This window comes from Syngnathus scovelli, chromosome 8 (assembly GCF_024217435.2).
Source record: "Syngnathus scovelli strain Florida chromosome 8, RoL_Ssco_1.2, whole genome shotgun sequence".
Taxonomy (NCBI): domain Eukaryota; kingdom Metazoa; phylum Chordata; class Actinopteri; order Syngnathiformes; family Syngnathidae; genus Syngnathus; species Syngnathus scovelli.
In genome coordinates, this window is record NC_090854.1 from 8,645,912 (window position 1) to 8,670,420 (window position 24,509).

General features: G+C 42.1%; 2 protein-coding genes and 1 long non-coding RNA gene across 10 annotated transcripts in view; 2 read left to right on the forward strand and 1 right to left on the reverse strand.

Moving 5' to 3' along the window:
- The first annotated feature begins 189 nt into the window (after positions 1-189).
- ubr3 (ubiquitin protein ligase E3 component n-recognin 3) lies at positions 190-20,796 on the forward strand. Of its 2 annotated transcripts, XM_049727446.2 has the most exons (40): positions 190-693; positions 1,468-1,607; positions 1,854-2,006; positions 2,101-2,241; positions 2,366-2,406; positions 2,660-2,726; positions 2,792-2,922; positions 2,989-3,217; positions 3,293-3,472; positions 3,776-3,909; positions 3,983-4,069; positions 4,153-4,218; positions 4,317-4,406; positions 4,499-4,627; positions 4,704-4,756; positions 4,833-4,966; positions 5,116-5,201; positions 5,274-5,415; positions 5,619-5,715; positions 6,339-6,480; positions 6,580-6,684; positions 6,764-6,934; positions 7,012-7,044; positions 7,789-8,234; positions 8,945-9,033; positions 10,077-10,226; positions 10,332-10,465; positions 10,644-10,754; positions 10,941-11,141; positions 11,215-11,351; positions 11,788-11,873; positions 13,345-13,450; positions 14,516-14,616; positions 15,350-15,474; positions 17,279-17,383; positions 17,527-17,652; positions 17,789-17,968; positions 18,070-18,279; positions 18,359-18,498; positions 19,007-20,796. In XM_049727446.2, the coding sequence occupies exons 1-40, from the start codon at positions 260-262 to the stop codon at positions 19,122-19,124; spliced, it is 5,550 nt and encodes a 1,849-aa protein (XP_049583403.1). In that variant the 5' UTR covers positions 190-259; the 3' UTR covers positions 19,125-20,796. The 2 variants fall into 2 exon arrangements, with proteins under 2 accessions (XP_049583403.1, XP_049583404.1); XM_049727447.2 differs by lacking the exon at positions 7,012-7,044.
- Positions 16,984-23,781, reverse strand: LOC125973436 (uncharacterized). Its single transcript, XR_007483150.2, has 2 exons — positions 23,515-23,781; positions 16,984-17,996 (listed from the first exon to the last, which is right to left on the reverse strand). It is a non-coding gene; the product is annotated as an uncharacterized lncRNA (long non-coding RNA).
- Positions 20,961-24,509, forward strand: part of myo3b (myosin IIIB) — a 45,199-nt gene continuing 41,650 nt past the window's right edge. For 2 of the 7 annotated variants that reach the window (XM_049727457.2, XM_049727460.2), the window contains exons 1-3: positions 20,962-21,221; positions 21,311-21,347; positions 21,426-21,462. In XM_049727457.2, the coding sequence (XP_049583414.1) occupies positions 21,341-21,347; positions 21,426-21,462 (44 nt within the window). In that variant the 5' untranslated portion in view covers positions 20,962-21,221; positions 21,311-21,340. Of the gene's footprint in view, positions 21,348-21,425; positions 21,463-22,908; positions 23,091-23,671; positions 24,189-24,509 lie in introns of those variants that run through there. The other 5 variants (XM_068651546.1, XM_049727461.2, XM_049727458.2 and 2 more) reach the window with 5 other exon arrangements.

Sequence of the window (24,509 nt, forward strand, 5' to 3'; positions counted from 1 at the left end):
AAAACTGACAAGCACACGGAAATAGATGCGTCTAAACGAAGCTGGGAATCGAGTTTCCATAAAATAAACTACCTAAGCATATACGTAAATTAAGTGTGAAACTGCAACTTTTTTCTTTCGAACGTGTATACGTAGGCTGCAGTTCCCTTTTATATAAAAAAATAAAACGACGAACACTAACGGCGGAAAGTATCGCGAGAACGCGCGTGAACATGGACGCAAGACAACAAAAATAAATTTGTGGACAACAAGCCAGCGAATGATGGCGGCGTCGCTGTTACGCCGGGATAAGAAAGCTACTGCCGCCCACCTGAAGGCAGACTTAAAGCGGACTGACAACAGCGCTGCGCTCCGACAAATTCACGAGCTCCTGGATGACGTGCTAAATCCCGAAAAACCAGCCACGGACACCGAAGCGCTTGACTGGTGTAAATGTCTAATTGCAGGAGGCGAAGCATTCGAGGAGTTCTGCAAAACCGTCCGCTCTTATGACAACGCCACCCTGTGCGGCTTGGTCTGGACGGCCAATTTCGTGGCGTATCGATGCCGGACCTGTGGAATCTCCCCCTGCATGTCACTGTGCGCCGAGTGCTTCAACAACGGAGACCATACGAGTCATGACTTCAACATGTTCCGGAGCCAGGCTGGCGGGGCCTGTGATTGTGGAGACAGTAATGTCATGCGCGAGAGTGGGTAAGCCAAGTTTTCGACTAGCCATGCTAAGCTAAAATATGCTAAGCTAAGCTAGCCAGTGACAGGTGCTCTTTGGAAGGGAGCTTCTCGTTCTTATTCAAATGTCGTCAACTACGAATACAACCTTTGTGTCATTTGGTGAGATACTTCAATTCTAATGACGACAAATCCACATTGATTATTACAGTTTCGCTTTTCCTTTTCCTGTCTGTAATGGGCGAGACAATGTTAGTTAGCATTGAATGGGCAATTACAGAATCCATCCATGGTGAACATCACTTAGCAACTTGAACTTAATCATTCTAGCTTATAGTTATATGGTTATTTAGACATAGTTGGGTAATTAGAGAACCGATAAACTAACAAACACAAAACGTCCAATTGTGGAGGCATGGTTGAATGATGTTGCCTCATTGTAAAACAACAATTGCATCAAATCTGCACCTGCTCTTTCCGATGAGACAGTGCTCTCCATGAACAGACGCTTAGTATTGTTAGTTTTTAGATTTAAAAAATATACTAATTAATTATCAAAATGTTATGTTGTACTGTGAGGGGCCGATCAGACATTATGGCAAAATCAAACATGTTCTTCATTTGAATATTGCTTTTTAAAATGGAATTAAACTTGAATTTGACTTTTCAGTGAATGAATTGACAAAAAATGCCTGAGAATTGTCTCAGAGTGACTTAAAGAGAGGCACATATTTTTGGCTGCTCTCAAAGGTATCCATTTGCAACAGAATGTCATTGTTTTTAAAAAAAAAAAAACAGGTTTTGCAGACGGCATCGGTTGAGAACAGGAGAAAACATCCCGTCGATTCCCAGAGATCTTCTGATGATGTCAGAGTTGGTCCTCCCTCGCTTTATCCTGTCTGTCTTACAGTATTTGAGGGATGGCTATACAGAAGCAGGTAAGGACGAGTTATTAGTTACCACTAGTTAAATAAAACATTTTATATGACCCAGTCACGCAACAGAAGTGAAGTCTCCGATTTCTGAACCAAGCTATGATTGCTGTGCTCTAGTATCTTATTACATATTAAATGCAGATATAGATAAATTGCGCAAGATCTTGTTTACATCCGGTATCATGTTTACAAAGAGCTGAGCGTCATACCTCGTGTTTTTTTTTTTTTTTTTTATCTCCCCCGCACCAGACAGCTCAACTGAGAGAGATCTACAAAAGGTTCTTCAGCAGCTGGAGCCTCAAATCTCCTTCCTGGAAGAGCTCACCAAAATGGGCGGAGCAATGCGGACTGTACTAACCAAGATTTTGACCAATCAGCAAACATTCAAGGAGTTGAGCATGGGTAACTGCTCGATGCGGTTTTGCTATGACATTAAAGCAAGCACGTTACACAGGTGATGACTAAGTCCTCTTTTCTTTTAACACCGCTACTTCAGGCCAAGCAGACAATTTGTTTGCTAAAAAGAACTACGAGAAGTATTTGGCAGCGTTGAGGAATTCTGGCTTGGTGTCTGTGGAGGACAAGGCCCAAAGTACAGGTGAAGCCGGGGCGGAAGGAGGCGCTGACGCTCTACTGGGTGAGAATTTCTTCTTCATCACATTGTTGCCTTTCCCTATCAGACTTTTTATATCAAATATTATTTCTCGAGTCATTGACTTTACAGTCTTCATGAACTAGCTATGATCAACTTTCACTTTTAGGATCCGCAGCACCGGGGAGCCCAGATGAGTCGAGCAAAGAGGTTTGTACAAAAATCCTGTTTTCAAATGTTACAATGGATCATCTAAATTGATCTTCATAAGGGTCGAATTGTCGCTATAATAAAATCTCAATTAACTGCGCAGGGATTTTTTGTAAACATTATTATCCATCAAACCTGCCTTTAATGGTTCCACTGTAAACATTTTTTTTTTATTTATTTATTCCAAATTATCCAAATGATCAGATTGCACTGATTTTTATTCAGAGTGTATTTTCTTCCCCCGCATTTGCAGGAGGACCAAGACGCTGGACAATCTGTCGGCAAGAGAAAGAGGGTCAAGTTGAGTAGCAGTACAAAAGGTAATATGAAGAAAATACACATTTGTCAACTGCTCTTCTTATTATGCGTCTTTTCCCGCCCTCAGACTTGTCTATCATTGAATGTTTGAAGCATAAATGTTTTTTGGAGGAGCTCCTGTTTTGGACAATCAAATATGAGTTTCCTCAGAAGAAGGTCACCTTCTTGCTGAACATGTTGCCGGATCAAGATTACAAGGTGAGTAACAATTTATCATCTCGTTGTTTTGCAGCAATGTAACTCATGTTGTTTTTATTTTGGCAGATCACTTTTACCAAAACATTTGTTCAGCATTACGCATTCATCATGAAAACCCTGATGAAAAGTCACGAGTCGGACACCATGTCCAACCGTATTGTACATATCAGCGTGCAATTGTTCAGCAATGAGGAACTGGCTCGTCATGTGACCGAGGAGTGTCAGCTGCTGGACATCATGGTCACTGTCCTCCTTTACATGATGGAGAGTTGCCTTATTAAAAGTGAACTTCAGGGTAACTAGTCAATTTGAAAACTCACAATGTCCGGGCCTTCATTGGTTTGAATTATACCTCCTTTTTTTCTTCCAGATGAAGAAAACAGTCGCCATGTTGTGGTGAACTGCAGCGAGGCTCTGTTGAAGAATAACACATACTGGCCCTTAGTTAGTGATTTTATCAACATCTTATCACACCAAAGTGTTGCCAAAAAGTTTCTTGAAGACCATTCCTTGTTGATGCTGTGGATGAGCTTTGTGTCTTTTTTCCAAGGTACGTCCTTAATTGTACCCTCCAATACGTGTCATTTGTTTTGTTGCAATGATTGTTGGTGACCCCTGACACATCTTGAGCCCGTGTCACCGAATTAGAATTGTGTTTTATGCCGCTCGCTTGCCATGTGCAGTCACGGCGCTATAAATAACTCTCGAGTGTCTTCTTGCTGGGGTTACTATGTCCTCGGTTGTGCTGCTAACGTCGTAGGCCCGTTTCCTGCCAACACGGTCGAGATGCAAAAAAAAATTTTGATCAAGCAGGTGGCCTCTGTTTAAACTTTGTAATTTTCTGCCTTGACAGGAATGAACCTGAATAAGCGGGAGTTGAACGAGCATGTGGAATTTGAATCTCAGACATACTATGCGGCGTTCGCGGCTGAGCTGGAGGCCTGCGCGCAACCCATGTGGGGACTTTTGACGCACTGCAAAGTTAAAGTAAATTCTGGCCGTGTTGTCACACTTGGACTCGACGCTCCAAGGTGAACTTACTGAACACGTGTGTCCTCAGGAGACTCAGGAGTATACTAAAACTGTGGTACGCTACTGTTTGGAGACACTTCAGATCTGGTTCGATGCCATCAGCTTCAACGACGAGGTAAGTTTAAGAAGGCTCAGCTTTCGGAAGGCAGACGGGCGTTTCTCTCTCCAGGTTTCTCATGGCTTGCGTTTCTCTTGCAGCCTTTGCCAAATCAAGTGACATTTCACTTGCCACTCCATCGCTACTATGCCATGTTCCTCAGTAAGGTATGTTCAACTGCAGTAGAATGCGTGACCGCTGAGCCTCACATTTGCGTAATAAGTGGCTCATAATGTAATAAGTGGTTTATTTGAATAATTTCCAGGCTGTGAAGTGCCAAGGCCTGGACCTGGACAGCCTCCTCCCTGACCAAGAGATGCTGATGAAGATCATGGTGCATCCGTTGCAGATTCAGGTAGCGCATGCTTGGCGTCTTCTTCTTCCGTTTCTGCGAGTCGATGACCTCGGATGAGTCCTAATAATATGACTTGCAACTTTTGCTTGCAGGCATGTCTGTCAGAGATCCACAGCAACATGTGGGTCAGAAATGGCTTGCAGATTAAAGGACAAGCTATGACCTACGTGCAGTCACACTTTTGTAACTCCATGATCGACCCCGACATCTATCTGCTACAGGTTGGGAGTAAACATCGGACATTTTGCTCATATATGCGTGATGTCACATGTAGATTCTCATCCGCTTGTTTTGCAGGTTTGCGCGTCAAGACTCGATCCTGACTACTTTATCTCCAGTGTTTTTGAGAGGTGCGTTCCAATCATCGCATTTTCTGCTTCTGTCATATTACATAATGGTTAAAAGAATTATCTTTGCCATCCACAGGTTCAAAGTGGTCGATCTTTTAACTATGGCGTCTCAGCATCAGAACGCCGTGTTAGATTCTGAACAGGAAAGACCGATGCTGGAAGGCGCTTTGACCTTCTTAGTCATCCTGACGAGCCTTCGCATTCATTTAGGTAAGTGGCCCAACAAAGAATGTCACAATGCTGACAGCGCCACTCTCGTAGTAAATTATGACCTTCTGATGGCTGCTGAGAAAGAAAAGTCTGATGACACAGTTGATTTTATGAATTTGAATGCCACGTCTCCTCACTCTCGCCATCAGGGATGACAGACGATGAGATCCTTCGGGCTGAGATGGTCTCACAGCTGTGTATGAATGATCGCACCCACAGCTCACTGTTGGACCTTGTATCCTTTCAATCAATTTCAAGAGACGCCACGTGAAAGCTTACAAGATGTTCCTTAAGCGCGTTTTCTCAGATTCCTGAGAATCCCAATCCGAAGAGTGGCATCGTGCCAGGGAGCTGCAGTTTTGAGGAGATGCTCTCTGCCGTGGCCGATTTCAAAGCACCAGTGTTTGAGCCCGGAGGTTCCATGCAGCAGGGCATGTACACACCCAAAGGTAGGCTGCGCTATTAAAGTAAAGTCATGATGATCAAATAATTAATCTGTGCAATGTTTCGCAGTCGATTAAAATTCTATTTACTATTGAAACAATGTGCAGTTTTATCATCCGACCACCTGGTGGCAGTCTTACTCCACTCGCATAAGCAGAATTAGTAACAATGGAAACACGGCACATTTCTTTTTTTTCCCCTCAAACAGCTGAAGTGTGGGAGAATGAGTTTGACCCCATCATGGTTGTTCTCAGAACTGTGTACCGACGCGACGTGCAATCCGCAATGGACCGGTATTCAGCATTGTAAGTTGAACTTGACATTTGCGCAAATAATTTGATTGTCTTCTCTGGCAAACCAAACACATGCTATCCTCTTCAGTGTTGTCGGGTCATCTATCTGTTAGTGTTCATGGAGAGACATGATAAGAAAGGTCAGGTCCATTGGCTACTAGAATTGCTTCCAATTAAATAGCTGTCGGGGAACAATCCATATTTCAGGCAAAATTGTAATAGAATTGAGGGAATCTCCCTTTGGTTGCGGTCCTGAGAGAAATGTGTCAGTTGCGGTGAAGACAAATCCTCGGCGTTCACCTTCTTCATGCTATTGGAACAAATGGCAATACCATTACTACCCAACGCCATGTTTGCAATTGGATTGGGGAAAGATAACCTTTGTATAATGCTTCTCCTTTGGGTGGAGATGTAATTGAAAGTTTAGATGGATCGCCAATACTTAATTGCATTTTGTCGTCACTTTTTTGAGGGCGAGCTGCTGCTTGGCAACACAATATTGGATGACTATAAATATTACACTTATCTATTATCAATGAATATTTGTCATGTTTATCACTATATTTTGATAGCTTACACATCGTTATGGCTATGTCAGTAATTCTCTCCTTCTCTGTGGGATTTACACCACCCAGTTTAAAGCAGTCAGGCATTCACACAGGCAACCCATGGCCTCCTTACAAGGAGAGGACGCCCTTGCACCCGTGCTACAAAGGCCTGATCAAACTATTGCACTGCAAGACCCTGCACATTGTGATATTCACTCTGCTTTACAAGGTAAGATCATTACTCCTTTTGACGGTTAGTACTTCAATATTGCATAGCTATTATTTCTCACAAAGGAGGTACGTACGTACCTTTGTATTTTTGTTTTAGATATGGATGGATCATCAGAATATGTCTGAACACGTGCTGTGCATGGTGCTTTACCTAATTGAGCTGGGCTTGGACAATCAGGTTCAAGATAACAAAGAAGATGAGGTAAGGGTTAGTAACATTGATGGCAATTCAATGTCAACCCGCAGACCAAATGTGTATTTATTTTTTTTCATGTTCTCAGGAGCCTTGCATTGAAGAGCACTGTCATGACAGTTGGTTCCCCGGCACCAACCTTATCTCCAACCTGCACCACGTCATCAACTTTGTGAGAGTTCGAGTTCCCGAGACGGCGCCCGAAGTGAAGCGCGAGGCTCCGCCCAGCACCAGCTCGGAAGCGACTTCGTATGGCCAGGTAAAGGACTGAACAGCTTCCGTCAAACAACTTGCGATCTCAGTCTCCTGGTTCACTGTGATGTCCTCACTTCGCAGAACTCCAGGCGTCTTTCAGCCAATTGGAGAGAGGTAGCGGTTTGCACCCTTTTGCTGATTTAAAAAAAAAAATAAAAAATCTTTGCGAATGTGTTTGGTCTTCCTGGGTGTGCTTTGGTGTTTGTATGGCGCCATGCTTCAGCAGTTCCCCTGCTGTAACTAATTATGTGTGTAATACAGGTTTGGGTAAACACTTTTTAACTGCATGTCAGCTTGATTGATGTTGCCGTGTCTGGGGGATATGATGTATGTTTATTTAACGGTGCGGTGTGGGTCCTTTTGTCAGGTCGGGTCGTGGCAATCCTTCAGATGGGTAGGGCACTTCACGATGACTCCCCGGGTAATGGCTCTGTCTGTAGCACTATCAGCAAGGCTGATAAAGAAATGTTGGCCGAGTTTTTATAATGGTTATTTAATTTGACATTTTATGTGCAATGTACCTATTTGACTAGGATCCTTCCAATCCATCTCAGTCCATTAGTTTATTATCGTTGTCAGGCTGAGGGATGGTGATTTAGCGGCGCACCCAAGTGCAGGTGGAATAGGAAGTAGTCTTTAGTCTCTTTGTATAGTTTGTGTTGTGATGCGCACGTTGTATCTCAAAAATAGTCCCAGAAAATCTCTATCAAAAAGGGAATGTTGTAGTTTCTTCAAATAAATTAATCAATAAAAAATAAATAGCAAATAAATAAGTAAATAAATAAATAAATAAATAGTAAATAAATATTGGATAAATAAAATATTAAATAATAACAATATCTACTTCTGTCATAACAGAACCTGCGGGAAGCTCAGGTGTTCAGCCTGGTAGCAGAGCGCCGAAGGAAGTTCCAGGAGATCATCAACCGCAGCAGTTCGGAGGCCAGCCTGGTCGTCAGGCCCAAAAGTTCGTCCACTCGCTGGGTGCCGCCAGGTACGCCCCCGCAGCTGGTGACTGAGATCCTGGAGATAAGGGAGAGCATGCTCTCCCTCCTGGTCAAGCTGCACCAGAAGCTGTCGTCCAAGCAGAACTCGCTGTCGGAATCCTGGTTAGATAATATGGACACCAGCCGTCAAGCTCACGGCGATGGCATTACGGCCATCGAGCGGATCCTCACCAAGGCGGCCACGCGCAGCTGCCAAATCAAGCGGAGCATCCAAGACATTTGCGGAAAGGTGTGTCCTCCTGTGCCACCAAAAAAGAACAGTCCAACAGACAAGAAAGCCATGGACAAAGAAGAAAGGTAACACTGTTTTTCCTCCACCTCCTCAAATTGATTTCCATTAATGTGATTTGCTATTTATTCAACACTGCACTTTATCGGCCTTCACTTGGCTCTTCCCAGAGGGAGAACGGACTATTTGAGACTATAATCAAGTGGCTTTGCAGAATAGTTATGTACTATAAAAATATATATATATATCAGGTCCATTAAGCCACTTGATATATTTATATTGTGAAATATGCACCGTATCCAACACTGATACAAATTCCATGAATTTAGTTTCCCCAATAATGATGAAGACTTGTAAAATACATATGCTCTTCATCTGACATGTCCTGGAGTTTTTTTTTTCTCTCCTTCTCCCTTGACAACCATCAGGTAGCAGCGCATTAATCCCCAAGGAGATTGAAATGAGGAGCCACTCATTAAGCCATCAGGGAAAGTGATTGAGCTGTCAGTGGTTTTTATGTCCCCAAATGAGAGACTTAATTTCAAGTAAGCTTGGGAGTTCAGAGCCCGGCTTTTAAACCATCTCAACTTTATTTCTGGAGCACTTTCAAAACAACCCCATCTGCACGCAATCATTAGTTTGACAAAATGCGTGTCCTCAAAGTGTCAATTTGATACTTTGGAGACCTTCTGCTACAACACTAAAATGTGCTTTTTGAACTTCTTGCATAACTTTGCACATAAGAGCAATGCATTAGTTCCTAATACTTTCTTCTCAGGCGTCAGAGGGCTCGAGAGAGGCAACAGAAGCTGCTTGCCGAATTTGCCTCCAGACAGAAGAGTTTCATGGAGACAGCTATGGATGTTGGTAAGAAAAATTTCTGCCAGGTCCCCATAAATGATGTATACAAGACCTTTCTAAACACATTATTACCTTAGAGTTGCAACACTGGGGCCTCTAGAAATGTTCTTAGGTGAGGGTGAGCTTGTGGCCTGTTAGCCCAAACGGAGAATTGAATTCTGTCATGGGAGGCTGGCGGTAGAGGGCACAGGGGATGTTTGTGCTAATAGTGGGCTGGACTCCCAGGGACCCCTCTGAGACAGTATGTTTAGTGAATGAAGAATGACTGCCGCGACTAGACGGCGGACTATTGTGACCTCTGTGTACACACTTCCTGCTGAGCTGTGATTTTATTTGAAGCCCACTGTGCTGCGTCCTTGCAACAACGTGTCGCCCAGATGAATACAATACAACATTTCAGTGGGCATTATTTTTGCATAGTATTAGTGATTCAGGTTTATTAAGCCTTTTTTTTGGGGGGGGGGGTTGTCTCTAATGTTCGGTTATCTGAACACTTTGGTGCATTGCAGCCTTCAACTTTTGCAGCCTTCAAGCTGAAGGCGGGTCGGCCAACTACAGAACCGAATAGTAATTCCATTAACCACACAAGCGCTTTGAACAAGCTCAATATTGAGACGTATTCAATCTATTGCACAAACAACACTTGTACACTCTGGAGGTTACGGAGCCTTGATGCTGGAAAAATACAATTTGTGTTGCCTTGTCATTTCACCTTCAGCGTGCGAGCACAAGCACTGAGGCAGCCTGCGGCAAAAAGCTGCCACAGTGACCTTTTGCTAACTTCTATTCTCCCCAAGAGTCATAAATCAACACAAGGTGACATTTATGCTCAATATTTACCGGTAAACGCAGTTCTTAACATTTAAACCTCATTTAGAAAATCGAATGTTCAGTCAGGTAAAATATGTTTATAATGGAGTAATTATTTGTTTCATCGGGGGACATCTAGTGAGTGCAGAAAGGTAAAGGTGAAGATCATCATTTTGAGCTGAAGCACAAATATGCCTATTGTATGATATTTATTCTTTGAATAATTTGATTTGTGCCAGAATCACCAGAAACGGAGGCAGCCATGGACCTGGGAACGTCTGACGTGTTGGAGTCCGAAGTTCTTTATGACTGTGTGATCTGTGGACAGAGTGGACCTTCCACCGAAGACAGACCCACTGGCCTCGTTGTTCTCCTGCAGGCCTCGTCGGGTACAGCATACATATTATACAACAATTTCCTCCCAGTATAAAGTTGAGTCAACATTTTGAATTGTCCAAAGCATAATTAATAAGCCTTCGGAAAATGTGTTTCAGTGCTCGGACATCGCTGCAAGAACGCAGAGGCAAAGAATCTCCCCACCAGTGACGAAGAGCACATTTACTCCGCCGACACGTGTGCCGTGGCTCATGACGTCCGACTTTCCCTCTTACAGCGGTTCTTCAAGGATGTAGGTGACCCTGAAAATCAGCCAGACTAGGAGGAAATTGTCTAAAAAGCACTCGCAATGCTTTTAGAGTCGAACTCAATTTCGAGCATGCATTAGTTTTATTTTTGAAGTTATTAATATGACTGATGGACTTGATGGATGTGATCTTTTTTTTTTCTCCCCCCTTTCGATGCTGCAGAGCTCCTGCCTGCAGTCGGTGTCCATCGGTTGGGACGGGGGCGTCTACGTGCAGACCTGCGGACACACTTTGCATATCGATTGCCACAAGTCATACATGGAATCTTTGAGGGTAAAGTCAACGTGCTCGTCCTTATAATGTGATGATGATATATGTCCATTTGTTTAGCTGATTGATGGGAACAGAATCGATTTGTATTTAGCATCATTAATCATGCCATCGATTAGATAGCAAAGCCATGACTTTTAATGAACGCTTGATTTGCCGCTAGGTCATTCATTTTTTTTCCTTTTTTAGAATGATCAGGTCCTACAAGGATTCTCTGTTGACAAGGGCGAGTTCACCTGCCCGCTCTGTCGTCAATTCGCCAACAGCGTCCTTCCGTGTCGACCGGGACGAAGCTCCGAGGCCGGCGCGTGGCACACTCCCACAAACAAAAAAACCAGTGTGCTAATAAAGGAAGTGGAAGCTCTTCAAGACAAATTAGGCCTTTTCCCAGTAAGCAATATACACACGTGGTTGACCTTGAACAGCTAATGGTGTTGTTGTGCTAATTCCAATTCATCCCTAGATGGAGTCCAACTTGAGTAAAGAGATGGAGTTGGTCATCAAAGATATTAAGAACACTACCCAAAAGAAGTACATGGACTATGGCAAGAACCCTGGATCCCCTGACAATGATTTCCTCTTCATGTACTCCTTGGCAAGGTAAGAGTCACATTGGACTCCTGTGACCGACAGGACGTAACACTTTTTGAATGGCCTTAGGTACCCTGTTGTATTCCAAAACCTTTTGCTCACCTACTGCTACGATTTCCCCTCAGCCCTTCACCCTGACTCTCTGAAGTTCAATGAACAGCGCAAATTGCCTGAAGAGGGGAAAATTCCTCTGTCACAAGGGTGCTCTTATCAGCAAAAGCCAGATGGAGCTCTGTTGTGGCTGCATTATCTATCTGAAATTGCTCCCCCCACACACACACACACACTCTCTTAGGAAACTCAAGAATTGGCCCCCACTTTGCTGGCCCATAGAAATGGCTCGTGGGAGACGGATGACGTTTATTTTTGTAGCATCCATCGATGTTCAGTATGGACTGTTAAAGGTTGAGTATATATGCATTTTTTTTAAATTGTGCCTCCGCAGGACCAACCTGGAATTAGAACTGGTGTACCGGGGAGGCAACTTGTGTAGCGGTGGTGCCACTGCGGCCGCCAAGCGCTCTTGTCTCAGTAAGTATTTAGTCACACCGTCTTCCATTTTATTAGAATGACATGCAGGATGAAGTTTTACATGTTGGCTTCCCATTAAAATGAAAAAATAATGGTTTTAGGAAATATATACAATCAAATCAATTTCTGTACATTCTTCTGACATGCTACCTACTTAATATTGATTAGTTATGATTGGTTGGAGGGCGCCCAGTAATTCCCGTTTGAGTAAATCAGAGGAAGTCAGACCAGACTATTTTCCTGGGATAAAATTCTGAATTCTATGAGTGTACGTTTTCTCTTCTATTACAAATTGTCAGATTGCAAGTTCCAACTCATCCATCCGTGTCATTCCTGAGCCATAAAAAGAACCCAAACAACGATAGATGCTATCTTACTACTGATGGCCCAGGTGTCATGGTTGACAAAAAGCATCTAACATAGAAGGTAGAAGTGATCTTGGGCTGAATCTTTAAAAAAAAAAAAAAAAAAAAAAAAAGCTGGGCTATCACTACAACCATACATAGTCATGACTTAAATTTGGAACTTCAATCAATTGTGAATGAACGCGTAGATAAATGTGTGGACGTTGCAGGTGATGCGGGCAGATGAAAGGCTGCGTCACACACACACACGCACACACACACACACACACACACACACACACACACACACACACACACTATTTTTAGTTTGAAAATGAACCTGTCAAAGTTGAGGCTCCCGCAGACAAATGGCCTGTCGTCCCCGAGTGGCTGCAAGGAGCTTCACCGTAGAGCCGTCTGAGGCTCTGAGCGACATTAACCAAGCAGATAAATTCCCTCACTTGCTATGCATTAGTGTTCACTTCCCTCTTCTTGATGGAACTGATTTGCAGGTGAACGGCTGGTACGCTCCAATGATGCCTTGTAGCCAATGTAGAAAGTGCAGGTCATTCAAGTTAACAGCTTTATTGATGTGCGACGATGCTCTTGTATGCTTTTTGTTTGTTTGATTTAATCTGAAAATTGCAGTCTTCTTGATTTCATGCACCACAAAACATTGCTTTTCCAATTTTGAGTATCAATTTAATTCTTGACATGAGAGGGGGAAAAAACGTGGAGTTTCTTCAGCTCTGCCTAAATGCTCCTATAGGGGGCAGTGTTGCTCCAATTATTGGGCCTCTACAGAAGTCCGACTGTATTGCAAAGCACTTTTCTGCAGTCTAGTCACATACTTTCCTGTGAAAGGCATAAAAAACATAGGCCATGAGTTGTGCACCTGATAAATTACTTATAAAACTCCGCGTAATGAACTTGTTTTCAAACCGAATTGTACTTTTTTATTATAACTGCTAGTTCAATTTACTAGCTTCACATAATGACAAAATAGGCTCCCTGCTCTCTGCTATATGACTGTCATAAATTAGTTTTGTTATTCTGAGCCATGTGAACACAATTTAGGAAATATATTTGACGAGGTAAAAATAACGCTGTTTCTTTTTCTATTTCAGATCAGCTGTTTCATGTGTTAGCCATGCACATGCGTCTGTACAGCATTGATTCAGCTTACAACCCCTGGACGAAACTGACTCAACTTACACAAAGCAGAGAGACAGAGTGAGCAATGTTCTTTTCTAAAAAAGATTTTTCGGGGGGGGGCGAAGAAAAGCAAATCACTGCCTCTTCCATCCCTGCTACATTGCTGCCTGACATCATCAAGCAATCAAAGGACCTTTCTTAAAACACCAGCTCTCCTGCCCCCAACAGATTTTCCATCGCACAAAAGAGAAGCTAAATACAGAAAATGGACCATGTAGGGTTTCCATAGCTACCGCTATAATTGCTACATCTGGCAAATTACCGGGCACTCCACAGAGAGCGAAACGACCCCCGTCTAATTCAGTGCGCCGCTGCTGCGTGTTCTCCACCAGCACAGCACTTCAGCACAGACCCCAATTGTGCCCTCGTTCTGTAATGCACTAAGCAAAAAAAAAAAAAAAAAACACAAGACCCTGTCTTGCTATCTTTTCCGTCTTTAGTCACAGATGTGCGGCGGTGTATTATTATCATGTTCACAAAAGATGTTGCAAAGCGAGAGCTGCTCCTCCCCTCATGCTGCTTTCACACTTGTTATGCTAAAATTGCTCGCAGGCACGCCGTATTCTCACAGGGGCCATTTGCCGCTTAAAAATACTTTGTCGAGGTTTCGGGGGCGAGCTGTGTCATTGACGCCCCGAGGGGGGCCCCGAGATGAACCAGGCTTGCTAAATAGGACAGAGAGAGAGAGAGATGCATTTTAGCCCTTTTTATTTGATCAGTGGGAGAGGAAAGAATTGAGGAAGAAAAAAAATACATACTGTGCACCGTGCTCGAGAGCTGCATCCATAAAGGCTTTCCATCAATGCACTGTGGAATTAACCGCTGAGTGCTGTGGTAATGGAGGGTATTATACTTTAAGTGCAGTCCCTCTCATTCAAATCTCCCGAGGCCTCTCAAGAGTGCAGAGTTTAATTGTCAACAGGAAAAAAACGACGCTTAATTGGAAATGGCACACAACAAAACTGTACAAGGAATGCATTAGGCAAACACTTTTGTTTGATGACTTCTTTTTTTGTCAAGAAAACAAAACTCATCTTTAATGCTGGGAGGGAAAAAGAAACATGACAACATTTTGTTTTGCAGTGGTTTTGATGAGGAAAGACCTGAAGTACCCATGCTGTTTCGAGATGTTCCATCCCTGCTGATTATCTTTGTGCTCACGATGCCGCAGCCCCTGCGAAAAGGTATACTTTCTGAATTTGTCCTTTTTTTTTTTAAGGTTAATTGCACACCAAAAAGACTCGCGATTGCCAATAGATGCCACAAGATGGCAACAAAGTCGTTTGTTTACATTCAACCTGACCAAATGAAGCTCCTTCCCTCAATTCCAACATGGTCGCTTGGCGCAAAAATGCAAATAGAAGGTGATTGTGTTTTAGCTTGAGCACAAAAACAGCAGATAAGCGAGTTTTTCAATATTTAGTGAAGGACAAAAGCAAACACACAGGTACAGAGGGAAAAAAATGCTTTTCAAGGGTGATTTTGGGTCGGCGTGTCCTTCTTTTCAAGCTTGTCGCAGTATCTCCTTCATCGGCCACCTAAAGAGCTCGCTGTCAAGCTGCACTCATGTTTAATGACTCATTTTATTACTGCCTCAATTTGATTGACTGCTTTCAAGGACAAGGCAGACTCTCGCTACATAGAAATCGGGATTATTCAAGCTGGAGTTCGTCTGTAAAATTACCTACACCTCGCGGGGGGAATGTAATGATTTGCAATTGAGTGACTAACAAACACAATAAATGATCCGATTACATGACAATGAGCTAATCAGGAAGCGAAAAACATAATGGGCTCATAATCTGTACTTTTATTATACATCAGTGTTGTTATATCTTGTTGGTATTTCATAAACAAACGCCAATTTTGTGTATGCGCCTTGTCACGTTTTATTTAACTCTCTCTCGCCCCCTGCAGAACATTTTACCTGTGTGGTGAAGATGCTCTACAACCTGCAGTTCATCCAGGCGCTGGCGGCGCTCTCAACCAAGCTGAGGCCAGAAGAAAGCCAGGCCTGGTGTTCAACTGGCGCAGCCAAAAAGGTCAAAGGCCAGCCATGAATGATCTCTTTTGTTTTTGTGCTCTGCATGCGCTCGCAGGCACCATGTCCGTAAATCATTGTTTATGACGAATGAAGCCCTTTTCCGTTTCATTTATGCGCTTTCCACAGGCGACGATATTGATCTTCATTATCTTGAATAGCGTGACTGCTGGAGAGTGTTGCATTAATTGACTATTTGTCTTCACCCAATTAAATTGGAAATGGTGAGCGGCTGGCTCGAATGTCAAAAGCGAACTTTGCATGTGTCTTTGATCTACGTTTGGAATCTCACTACTAAACAATCACGCAAATGACATAGACAAGGCTCGGACTGGCTTGTATAAATCTTGAACAAAGGATGCGATAAGACTTCTGTTTTATATTCTTCTACCTTGCGCGTGATGAATGATTGCAGCGCTTCCTTTATACCACAGGTGTCAAACTCAAGGCCCGGGGGCCAGATACGGCCCGCCACAGCATTTTATGTGGCCCGCGAAGACAAATTGTGCTTCAAATTTGTGTCATTACTAGAATTGCAAATTGTCTTCACTTTTAATAATATCTGTTTTTTTAAATATTTGACCAGTTTTTACTCATCTGATTTGAAAACGAGTTATTTGTCAGTTTGTTTTGTAGCTCTTACTGCATATAACATGAGGTGCTCATACAATTGATTTGGGTTGACGGTCATAATGGCCCTCCGAAAGAAGCTATGACTACAATGCGGCCTGCGAAAAAATGAGTTTGACACCCCTGCAACCAACCTGCCTAGCAATACGAATTTTATTTTGAAACACACATTCAGTAGTGTTGTGGACAGTCGTTGACATCTTACACTAAGCATGATGTAAATGCAGTTGAAATGTCACAGTGGACGTCAGGTTAGCGTGACAAGTTTGAAATATTTTTTTTCTTTTTTCTGGCTTTACGCCCCATTAGGTGTGAGAACACTTAAGGCCGCCATGCAAGCTTTGTCCGGATCCGTCACAGTATAATGACTCGCCTATTGAAGGAGTCATTTGAGAAATGAATCAAGTAGACACTGTCGTCGTTTCCATCATGTTTTAGTACTTGATCTATTTTCAAGTTAGTCCATTCCTATAGAAGAATTTTTTTCTTTATATTTAGTCAATCCGCTATAAGTGAACGTTGTCAAAGAAGAATTTGCTTATTATTTTACTGGTTCTTTTATCACAAACAAATTATTTAGGTTTCATTACGTGTATGTAATGAAACCTAAATAATTTGTTTGTAATAAAAGAACCAGTAAAATAATTGACAATTGAAAACAAGATGAACATAGTACATAGAACATAGTGTGTGTATATATATATATACATATATATACGTATATATATTTTTTTCCTCTTTAATATATCTGACTATGGACACATTTTGACAGAATCAAACAAACATGTAGTCACATGGGGTAGAGCCAGATAAGCTTAGGCTTCCTTCTACTCCCTTTTGAACAAATATGATTTTACGATAAAGGGAAAATTATAACGCATTGTCATTTTTTTTCTTTCTTTCTTTTTTCTATTGTGCTATGGCGTTATCAGTTTTTTCCGTATTTTACTTTTTTCTTGTATTTCTTTAATGTTCGAAATAAACCAAAACAAAAAAACAAACAAAAAAAACTATTATGAGGAATTTGCTTATTTTGTAGATTAGATTCACATTATTGATTTATTTCTTCCAAGCAGTCGAAGCTGTGTGTTGATAAGATCAAGATTTCATTGTTTTTTTATTTATTTATTTATTTATTTATTTATTTATTTATTTATTTATTTATTTATTTATAGGCCCGTGCAAATGCAGACACATCTTTTGAGGCGCTGCTCGGTCACGTTATCAGCGAGTTGTCCAAATGCGACAGTCTTTATGCAGCCAACACGGAAGACATCATGGTGAGCTCCTGCACGCATTTCCCGCCAAACAATACATTACAGTGATTCGACAAATATCTCACTCCGAGATATTTATCAAGCTATATTATCATTAAGCTGTCATCTGGTTATTGATCGACTGTCGCCGTCCGTCCCCTCTGCAGCTTAGCTCCAGCGTGTGGTCCCCGCAGTCTGTGGAGTTCAGCCTCCAGCAGTACTGCCTGCCCTTCCTTCGCCTCGCCTGCCTTCTGCAGCATCATCTTTACGGGGACAACCTCACTGGCTGCTTGGTGACTAGTCCTTAGTGACGCCATTTTTTTTCCTAAATTAGTTGTAATCAACAGTGATGAGATTATTGTGTGGTCAAAACACCAGAAATGTCATTGTCATACTTTTTTTCTGACTCTATTCTATTGACATTCCCAGGAGCAGGAAGAGTTCTCGTCCCTGGCCATGTGCTTGGGGCTCACACCTGCAGCCTCCATGGCTTCAAATCCTGTGAACAGTGCCTCGTGTCTGGAGTGGGCGGTCGGCGCTTTCGACTTGGTCACGCAGTGGTGTGGTGAGGTCAAAAGGCTCCCTCAGGTGCAGGCAGAGCAAGCGCTGGTAAGCAACCTTGGACTTCTGTCTCAACCTAGAACGAAAACAAATGCTTGTGCAAAATGTGGGGCCAGCTAAATGTTTTCTCTCATTTGTCTCATGTGAAGACCTTGCTAGTTCAGGATCCTCAGTGGGCACCGCCCCGCCTCCTCCAGCTGCCTGACAACTACAATATCATCTTCCAGTACTACCACAGGAAAGCCTGCACTGTTTGTAAAAAGGTGCCAAAGGACCCCGCGCTCTGCCTCGTCTGCGGCGCCTTTGTTTGTCTCAAAGGGGTTTGCTGCAAGCAGCAGGGTATCTGTGAATGTGTTTTGGTGAGTCACTCGAGCGTTACCCCTTTTGAAATGGCAGCTCCACGTTGTCGGTGTTGACACAATGCTTCTCGTTGCGTAGCACTCCCAACACTGTGGCGCTGCGACGGGTATCTTTCTACTGATTAACGCCTCGGTTATCATCATCATCCGTGGACATCGCTTTTGTCTCTGGGGTTCCGTTTACCTCGATGCCCACGGAGAGGAGGATCGGGATTTACGGTACTGCCCACACACACTGCTGACAGTTAGCTTAGAATGGAGATTGAAATGAAGGCTTGCACCGCGTCCTTATTGAAATGAATGAAAATTCCAATTTGTTCCTACCCCGTAAGAAAAACAAAGTTTGCGAATCATTATTTCATGCTTCAGTGCCCAGTGGCATGCCACAAGGGGGCAGTATAATACTAGCGTAACAATAATAATAATAGCGTATTGCTAACAATGAAATGTTGTAGTTTTTTTATTGGAAATGTGTAATATGTTAAAAAATAAGACAGGCTATCAACTTACCGGATGACCTAAAGAAAATGCTTATGTCGGTGCTGTCCGAGCCCCAAATAAAAAGAGATTTGCATATATTTAGGGGGGCTTAAACAAATTAGTGGTGTTTTCGTTCATTCCAATGAGTTAAATTTGTTAGATTTAAATAGTTTAAAAAAAAGAAAGAAAAAATACTTCAGTCCCTCCAGAGCTCACCCTTGTCTTCCCTCCCTATTTTCTCTCTCAGCCGTGGAAAACCTCTCTTTTTGTGTGAAGAGCGATATCGAGTGTTGGAGCAACAGTGGGTTTCACACACCTTTGATCACATCAATAAGCGTTGGGGGCCTCACTATAATGGACTCTAAACAAAACAACCCACCCCCACTTTAAAACTGCAGCCCGTCACAAAGAAGAAGTCTATTTGCAATTTGTGTCTTTTCTTTTTTTTTTTTTTTGCCCGAGTGTCTGCCATGTTTGACTCCACTCAAAATCTTCCACTAGTGTCGGTGCCATGACCTCAGTTTGCGTGAAGTTTGGCGTACAATCACGAGCCCGAAGGATGAACACGTGTGTGCGTTTCATTATTTTATCATGTCGTTATCAACAGAGGGGAAAAAAATAATTAGGACACATGAAATTCAAACAAAAAAAAAAAAAGCACAACTTTTCCCAGAGTTGTTTGGAGTAGACTGTAGAAGGCTTTGGTATTTATTTGGATATACGATATAAACTTATATATGATGATTATCCTTGCAATAATGCACCGTTTCTGATGATGTTAATGAATATCCCTTTTTAATCCCAGTTCTGGTATGGGTTTCAAGCTCCTGACGGGTGCAGACGCATTATTACTATATGACATCAACACACTATGGCGTTTTTTTGCAAAAGAGCAAAAAAAAAACCTCTTTTTGTGGGTCTAGTTGCAATCCATCCTCAGGAATTTTTTTTTTTTTTTTTTTTGGCTGTTGAAAGTTTTAGATATTTAAATAAATGCTGCTGCTCATTGTTCAAGTAATTTTAACTTTTTTGTGAAGGTTGCGCATTGCGGTTTTACTTGGGTCGCTGGGAATGTTGGTTAAGACTTGCACGCGGCCACGTTATTACACTCACGGAAGTCTTGCCTGAGCTCTGCTTTTTTCTTTTTTCTGGTTATGTGTGGAGAATAAGCTCAACAAAACCATATATTTGCGCTTTGTTGTTGTTTTTTTTGCCCCTCAATAGTTTTGCAGTTTAATTTTTCTTTCATGGTCCTCTTCCCATGTATTTTTTTAACAAAGAATAAACAATCAACAATGTCAGATTTATTATACCAAAAAACGCATGCTAAAACGAGGGCAAACCATGAATTGATATAAAAGACAGTTTAGCAACTTCAGTTCGAGTTGTTTACTTACTGAAAGCTGTGACTAAAATTTCTACCGAATAAGGCAGAACATTGTAAATCAAGTCAATTGGAAAAAATGTCACCTAGCTGTGATTTGTAGTTTCATTCCAACATTATATTTTGACTTTTTTTTTTTTTTTATTTTAAATTGGGAGACTCATCACTTTACACTGTGCATGACATCTTTTGAGCCGCTATTCTTGAAGTGTCTTAGCTTCTTTTCAATAATTTTTCTTTTTTTGGAGCAGAGTAAGTTCATCCAGTCGTGCCTGTGAGACGTTTTGATCAGAGTGAGGATAAAGTAAGCGCCGGTATTACTGGCGTCAAACGTGCTGCCGTTATTTTTTTTTCTTTGGTTTAAGTTGACACTTGAATTAAAAAAAGTAAAACTTGCAGAAGTCACGCATGCTGCTTTTATGTTTACCACGTTTCACTTTGTCATCACGTTTGCAGTACCCACTTTGTAAATGGCCGCCAGCAAATAGTCAATGAGTGTAAATTGTGATGGAAAGCTCTCGTGTGTATGATTGAAGAGACAATACAGTACATTACTGTAGGTGCAGAATCAAACTTTCTGATTTTGGCCAGAAAGTACAACTTGGACATTAAATGCAAGATGTAATATATGTGAATAAAATATAAGCACACGACTTTGTGTCCTTTGGTGTCTCTTTCTGGTGGTGTTAGGTTTTCTTCAAGCAGAATGACCGATTTGAATAATAGTTACTCCATTCCATTGTTAGTGTGTGTGTTTATTTGTGTGAGTGTGTGTGTGTGTGTGTGTGTGTGTGTGTGTGTGTGTGTGTGTGTGTGTGTGTGTGTGTGTGTGTGTGTGTGTGTGTGTGTGTTTGCCTCAAACAAATTCCTCAACCATGTGACTTGTGCATTTTCTGGATGATTGAATTGAGCTGTGGTAAACAACAGAGGCCTTGTGCGCAACAAACAAGAGCCACACTTTATTTGTGATTTCAGCCAAGTGGACCAAAGGAGAGGAAAGGAATGTTACCTGGGGAAAAGCAGCGCTGAGGTCAGCAATTCTGGGGCCATTCCTTGTTTGTTTTTGCTTCCTGCTCAGGTGAGTGGACTGATGTCTTCGCCCGCGCAGATTCAAGCTCGACTCAGGTGTCCATAAGCTCATTATTAATTATTAAACTGGCCGACTAGGTGAAGAGAAATTACTTTGGATATGTCGCTATGGAAGGTAAGACTTTTTTTTTTTTTTTGTAACCACGCGTACAAACTGAGACTTGTGTGTGTCTTTTTTTTTTTCTTTTAACAGAGCCTAGAAATGGAAATGAGGCAGCAAACAACCAAGGGTAAGAATTTAAACCTTCTTTCGTCTGCAGCATAATAAGAAAATCCAAAAGAATTTTTGAAGCGCTTGTGATCATGCTACAACTTAAATTTCCATGCTGAGACATTTATTGCATTGTTTACTGACAGTTGAAATCATTTTCGATAAGATTGGAAGTAGACAGGATATAAATAGGTGGACTGTACAGTACAATGCTTCTTGAACTTTATATCAAGAACGCTACCACCAATTTCCAACATTACGACTAATTTTGAAATACAGCAACGTAGTAGGCCCTTAGTGATAATCAAAACAAGACAGCTTTTATTCCTCAAAAAAATATCAGAAACTCCAAAAATGTATTCTACTTAAAAATTAAACAAAAAAAATCGCTAAATAATTGTTTGAAACACAGATTAAATGCAAACATTTTGAACTGAACTCTATTTAGGCAGTGATTATCTTGCGTACCACTAGAGGAAGCCCTTGTGCCTCACTGACAAGATGCTGCAATAAATATGCTAGATTGAGAGACCGTATTCCAAATGCATCCACTATATTTTTAATAACAATTTTTGTCCTTTGTTTTACTCTACATCACTTCCATATTGTTCCAGTCTAGACCTTAAACTATATTTAGCAAACAGTTTCCATGTGCTCATGTGAGTCTTTAGGTTACTCCGGGTGACAAGGGCAAGTTACTGTAGCCCAACTCGTGGCTGCTAAGGTTTACCGCAAAGCCTCTTCATATCCCCTTAGAAAGGATTAAATAGTTCTCGGGGAGGGGAGGGGGGGGGGGGGTGGTTTCGCCACGGACTTACCGACCAATTAACAACGTGCCGTTCCCGCCGGGCTTCAAACGGCGAGTGAGTTAGCGTGATTGTTGGAAGCAGAAAATTAGATTACTCAAACTGAACCAGGCAATCATGTGCACACACTGGCCACAACATTAAGTACACAAGTCAAGTGCTGTGCAAGGTTATTATGGTGGAAGAATTTTTTTTTTTTTTTTACAGTATTTGCTCACAAGACCGTTTGTTATAACAATTTCTCTCCTCACAAATATTTATCCAAAACATGGCGGCTACTGTATTGTGCTGTTGCAGGGAGGTAAACAATGGCGGGTAACTTGAGCATGTGGTGTCACCGGTGTCCTGTTCTCAATCAGCCACACGTGACTTTTACCTCTCAACAAGTTTCTCTTGACTTCCGCTAAAATGTCACAGGCAGCAGCTATGAAAAAACTCAGCAAAATATAATTTAATAACATATATACATACGTATATTATTAAATTGCTATATATAGTACTCAGAACAAATTAATTTTTTTCTTTTATTCTGCTGAAACAACCGCAAAACCTCTTCATGTCACCTCAACATGTAAACCACCCAAATGGGGACTTTATTTACTTGAGGTTGCCAGAGCAGGAGGAGTCACGTGACCCCAGCCCCTGCCATCGACTTCCTAGTTACCCGCACGCAACCCGAGATGCATCATATCAGCGGCCATTATGAGCGCATACACCTGCCACTTGAATATTTTAACTCAACTGCAGATCAGGTCCCAAATTGTCTCTGAATTATTTAACCTCATAGTTTAGTATGAATCGGCCTGCATCATTTCGGAGTGGGACACTTTCACAGACGCAGGTATTTACTACTTGGCTGTGTTTTTTAATTACTCTTAAGCATTTTGTAATGAGTTCAACTTCAAATGAAAATTGGCTGCTATTGTTTATCATGCGTGATAATTGCTTCAAGTGGGGGAAAAATTTTACTTTCTTAGCTTGCTGCAGATTGATGATGTTGTGGTGGACTGGCTTGCGTTTGTTTGATTGATAAGCTAAATGCAGAACATCATTCAGGAAGCGGTTTAAGGTAGACGATTAACTTTCTCTCCCCCCCCCAAGCATTGATGGATAACTCAAGATGGAGGATTAGCGGGAAGTTATTTAAATGCGAGCTGCATCACTATGCGAGTTGCTCATTGAAGGACAAGCATGAAGGATATTTGTTGAATTGGCGTAGTTGCGAGCCTCACGGTGTATCTACATGTAATGTCTGCATTACTCACCTAGAGCGCCCCGTCGTTCATAACAGCATCCTCGTGAACGGCGGATGAGTCCTCCCCCCTGAGACTTGATAACTGTTCACATCAAGCCGTCAGGGTCACAACGCCTCTGGCGGATTGTCCGCACAAACATTCCTCTCCATCATGTCTCTTGGGACCATGTGGAATGTCACAACCTGACCGAGGCGTTTCTCCATTCATCAAATTGTTTGAGGACATTCGGGACCTCGTTGACTCTTCAGACTTGGCATCATTGGTCACAACAGCGTGATTCATGCTGGTGTTTTTTTACATGCCTGATGGCCGTAAATCATTTGTTCCCTAATGTTTTTTTTTTTTTAGCTAGACCGATTTCACATAACCGAGTGGCATAGAAAAAATTTAAACTTTTGGAATTTGTAACCATCCGAGGTGATGTCACCGTGTTGTGCCAGCACGTGCAGTGAAAGTTAGCTACTCATTCACACCGCCGCATGTCAAGCTAATGCTAATCCAATTCGTCTTGAGGAGATTTGCACTCCTGCGGGGAAGGGGAGGAGGACGCGTCCCAGCGGACAGCGCTAAGCCGGCCTCCGTCAAACATCGCTTGTTGCTCTCGCTGTTTGTATCATGATGACAAAACATTTGATGTAACTGTTCCTGGCGCCAATGAGTCAGAAGAAAGTAACATCTGCCATGTAAGTACAGAGACACTCGGTTGTCATCCTTAGCGTCGCTGATGTAGTACCGGGCGGAGAGAGTTGTTGTTTGGCAATGGAACCGATGCCTCGTGGGAATAAATGTACGGCATGTTCCACTGCAAATACTTTATTGCTTTCCTCGCTGGCTTCTCTTTAGTTTTATGTGGCGCTGAGACTGTAAAATGTCGTCTGCAGTTCTTTCCGCAACAGCAGTTTTTTCTATGAAATGTCAAATTTTGTTCATAGGAAAAAGTGAACTTTAGAGGAAACACAGGCAATGTTTTAACAGTAGCTATCAAACATCAAATTGGTAAAAAG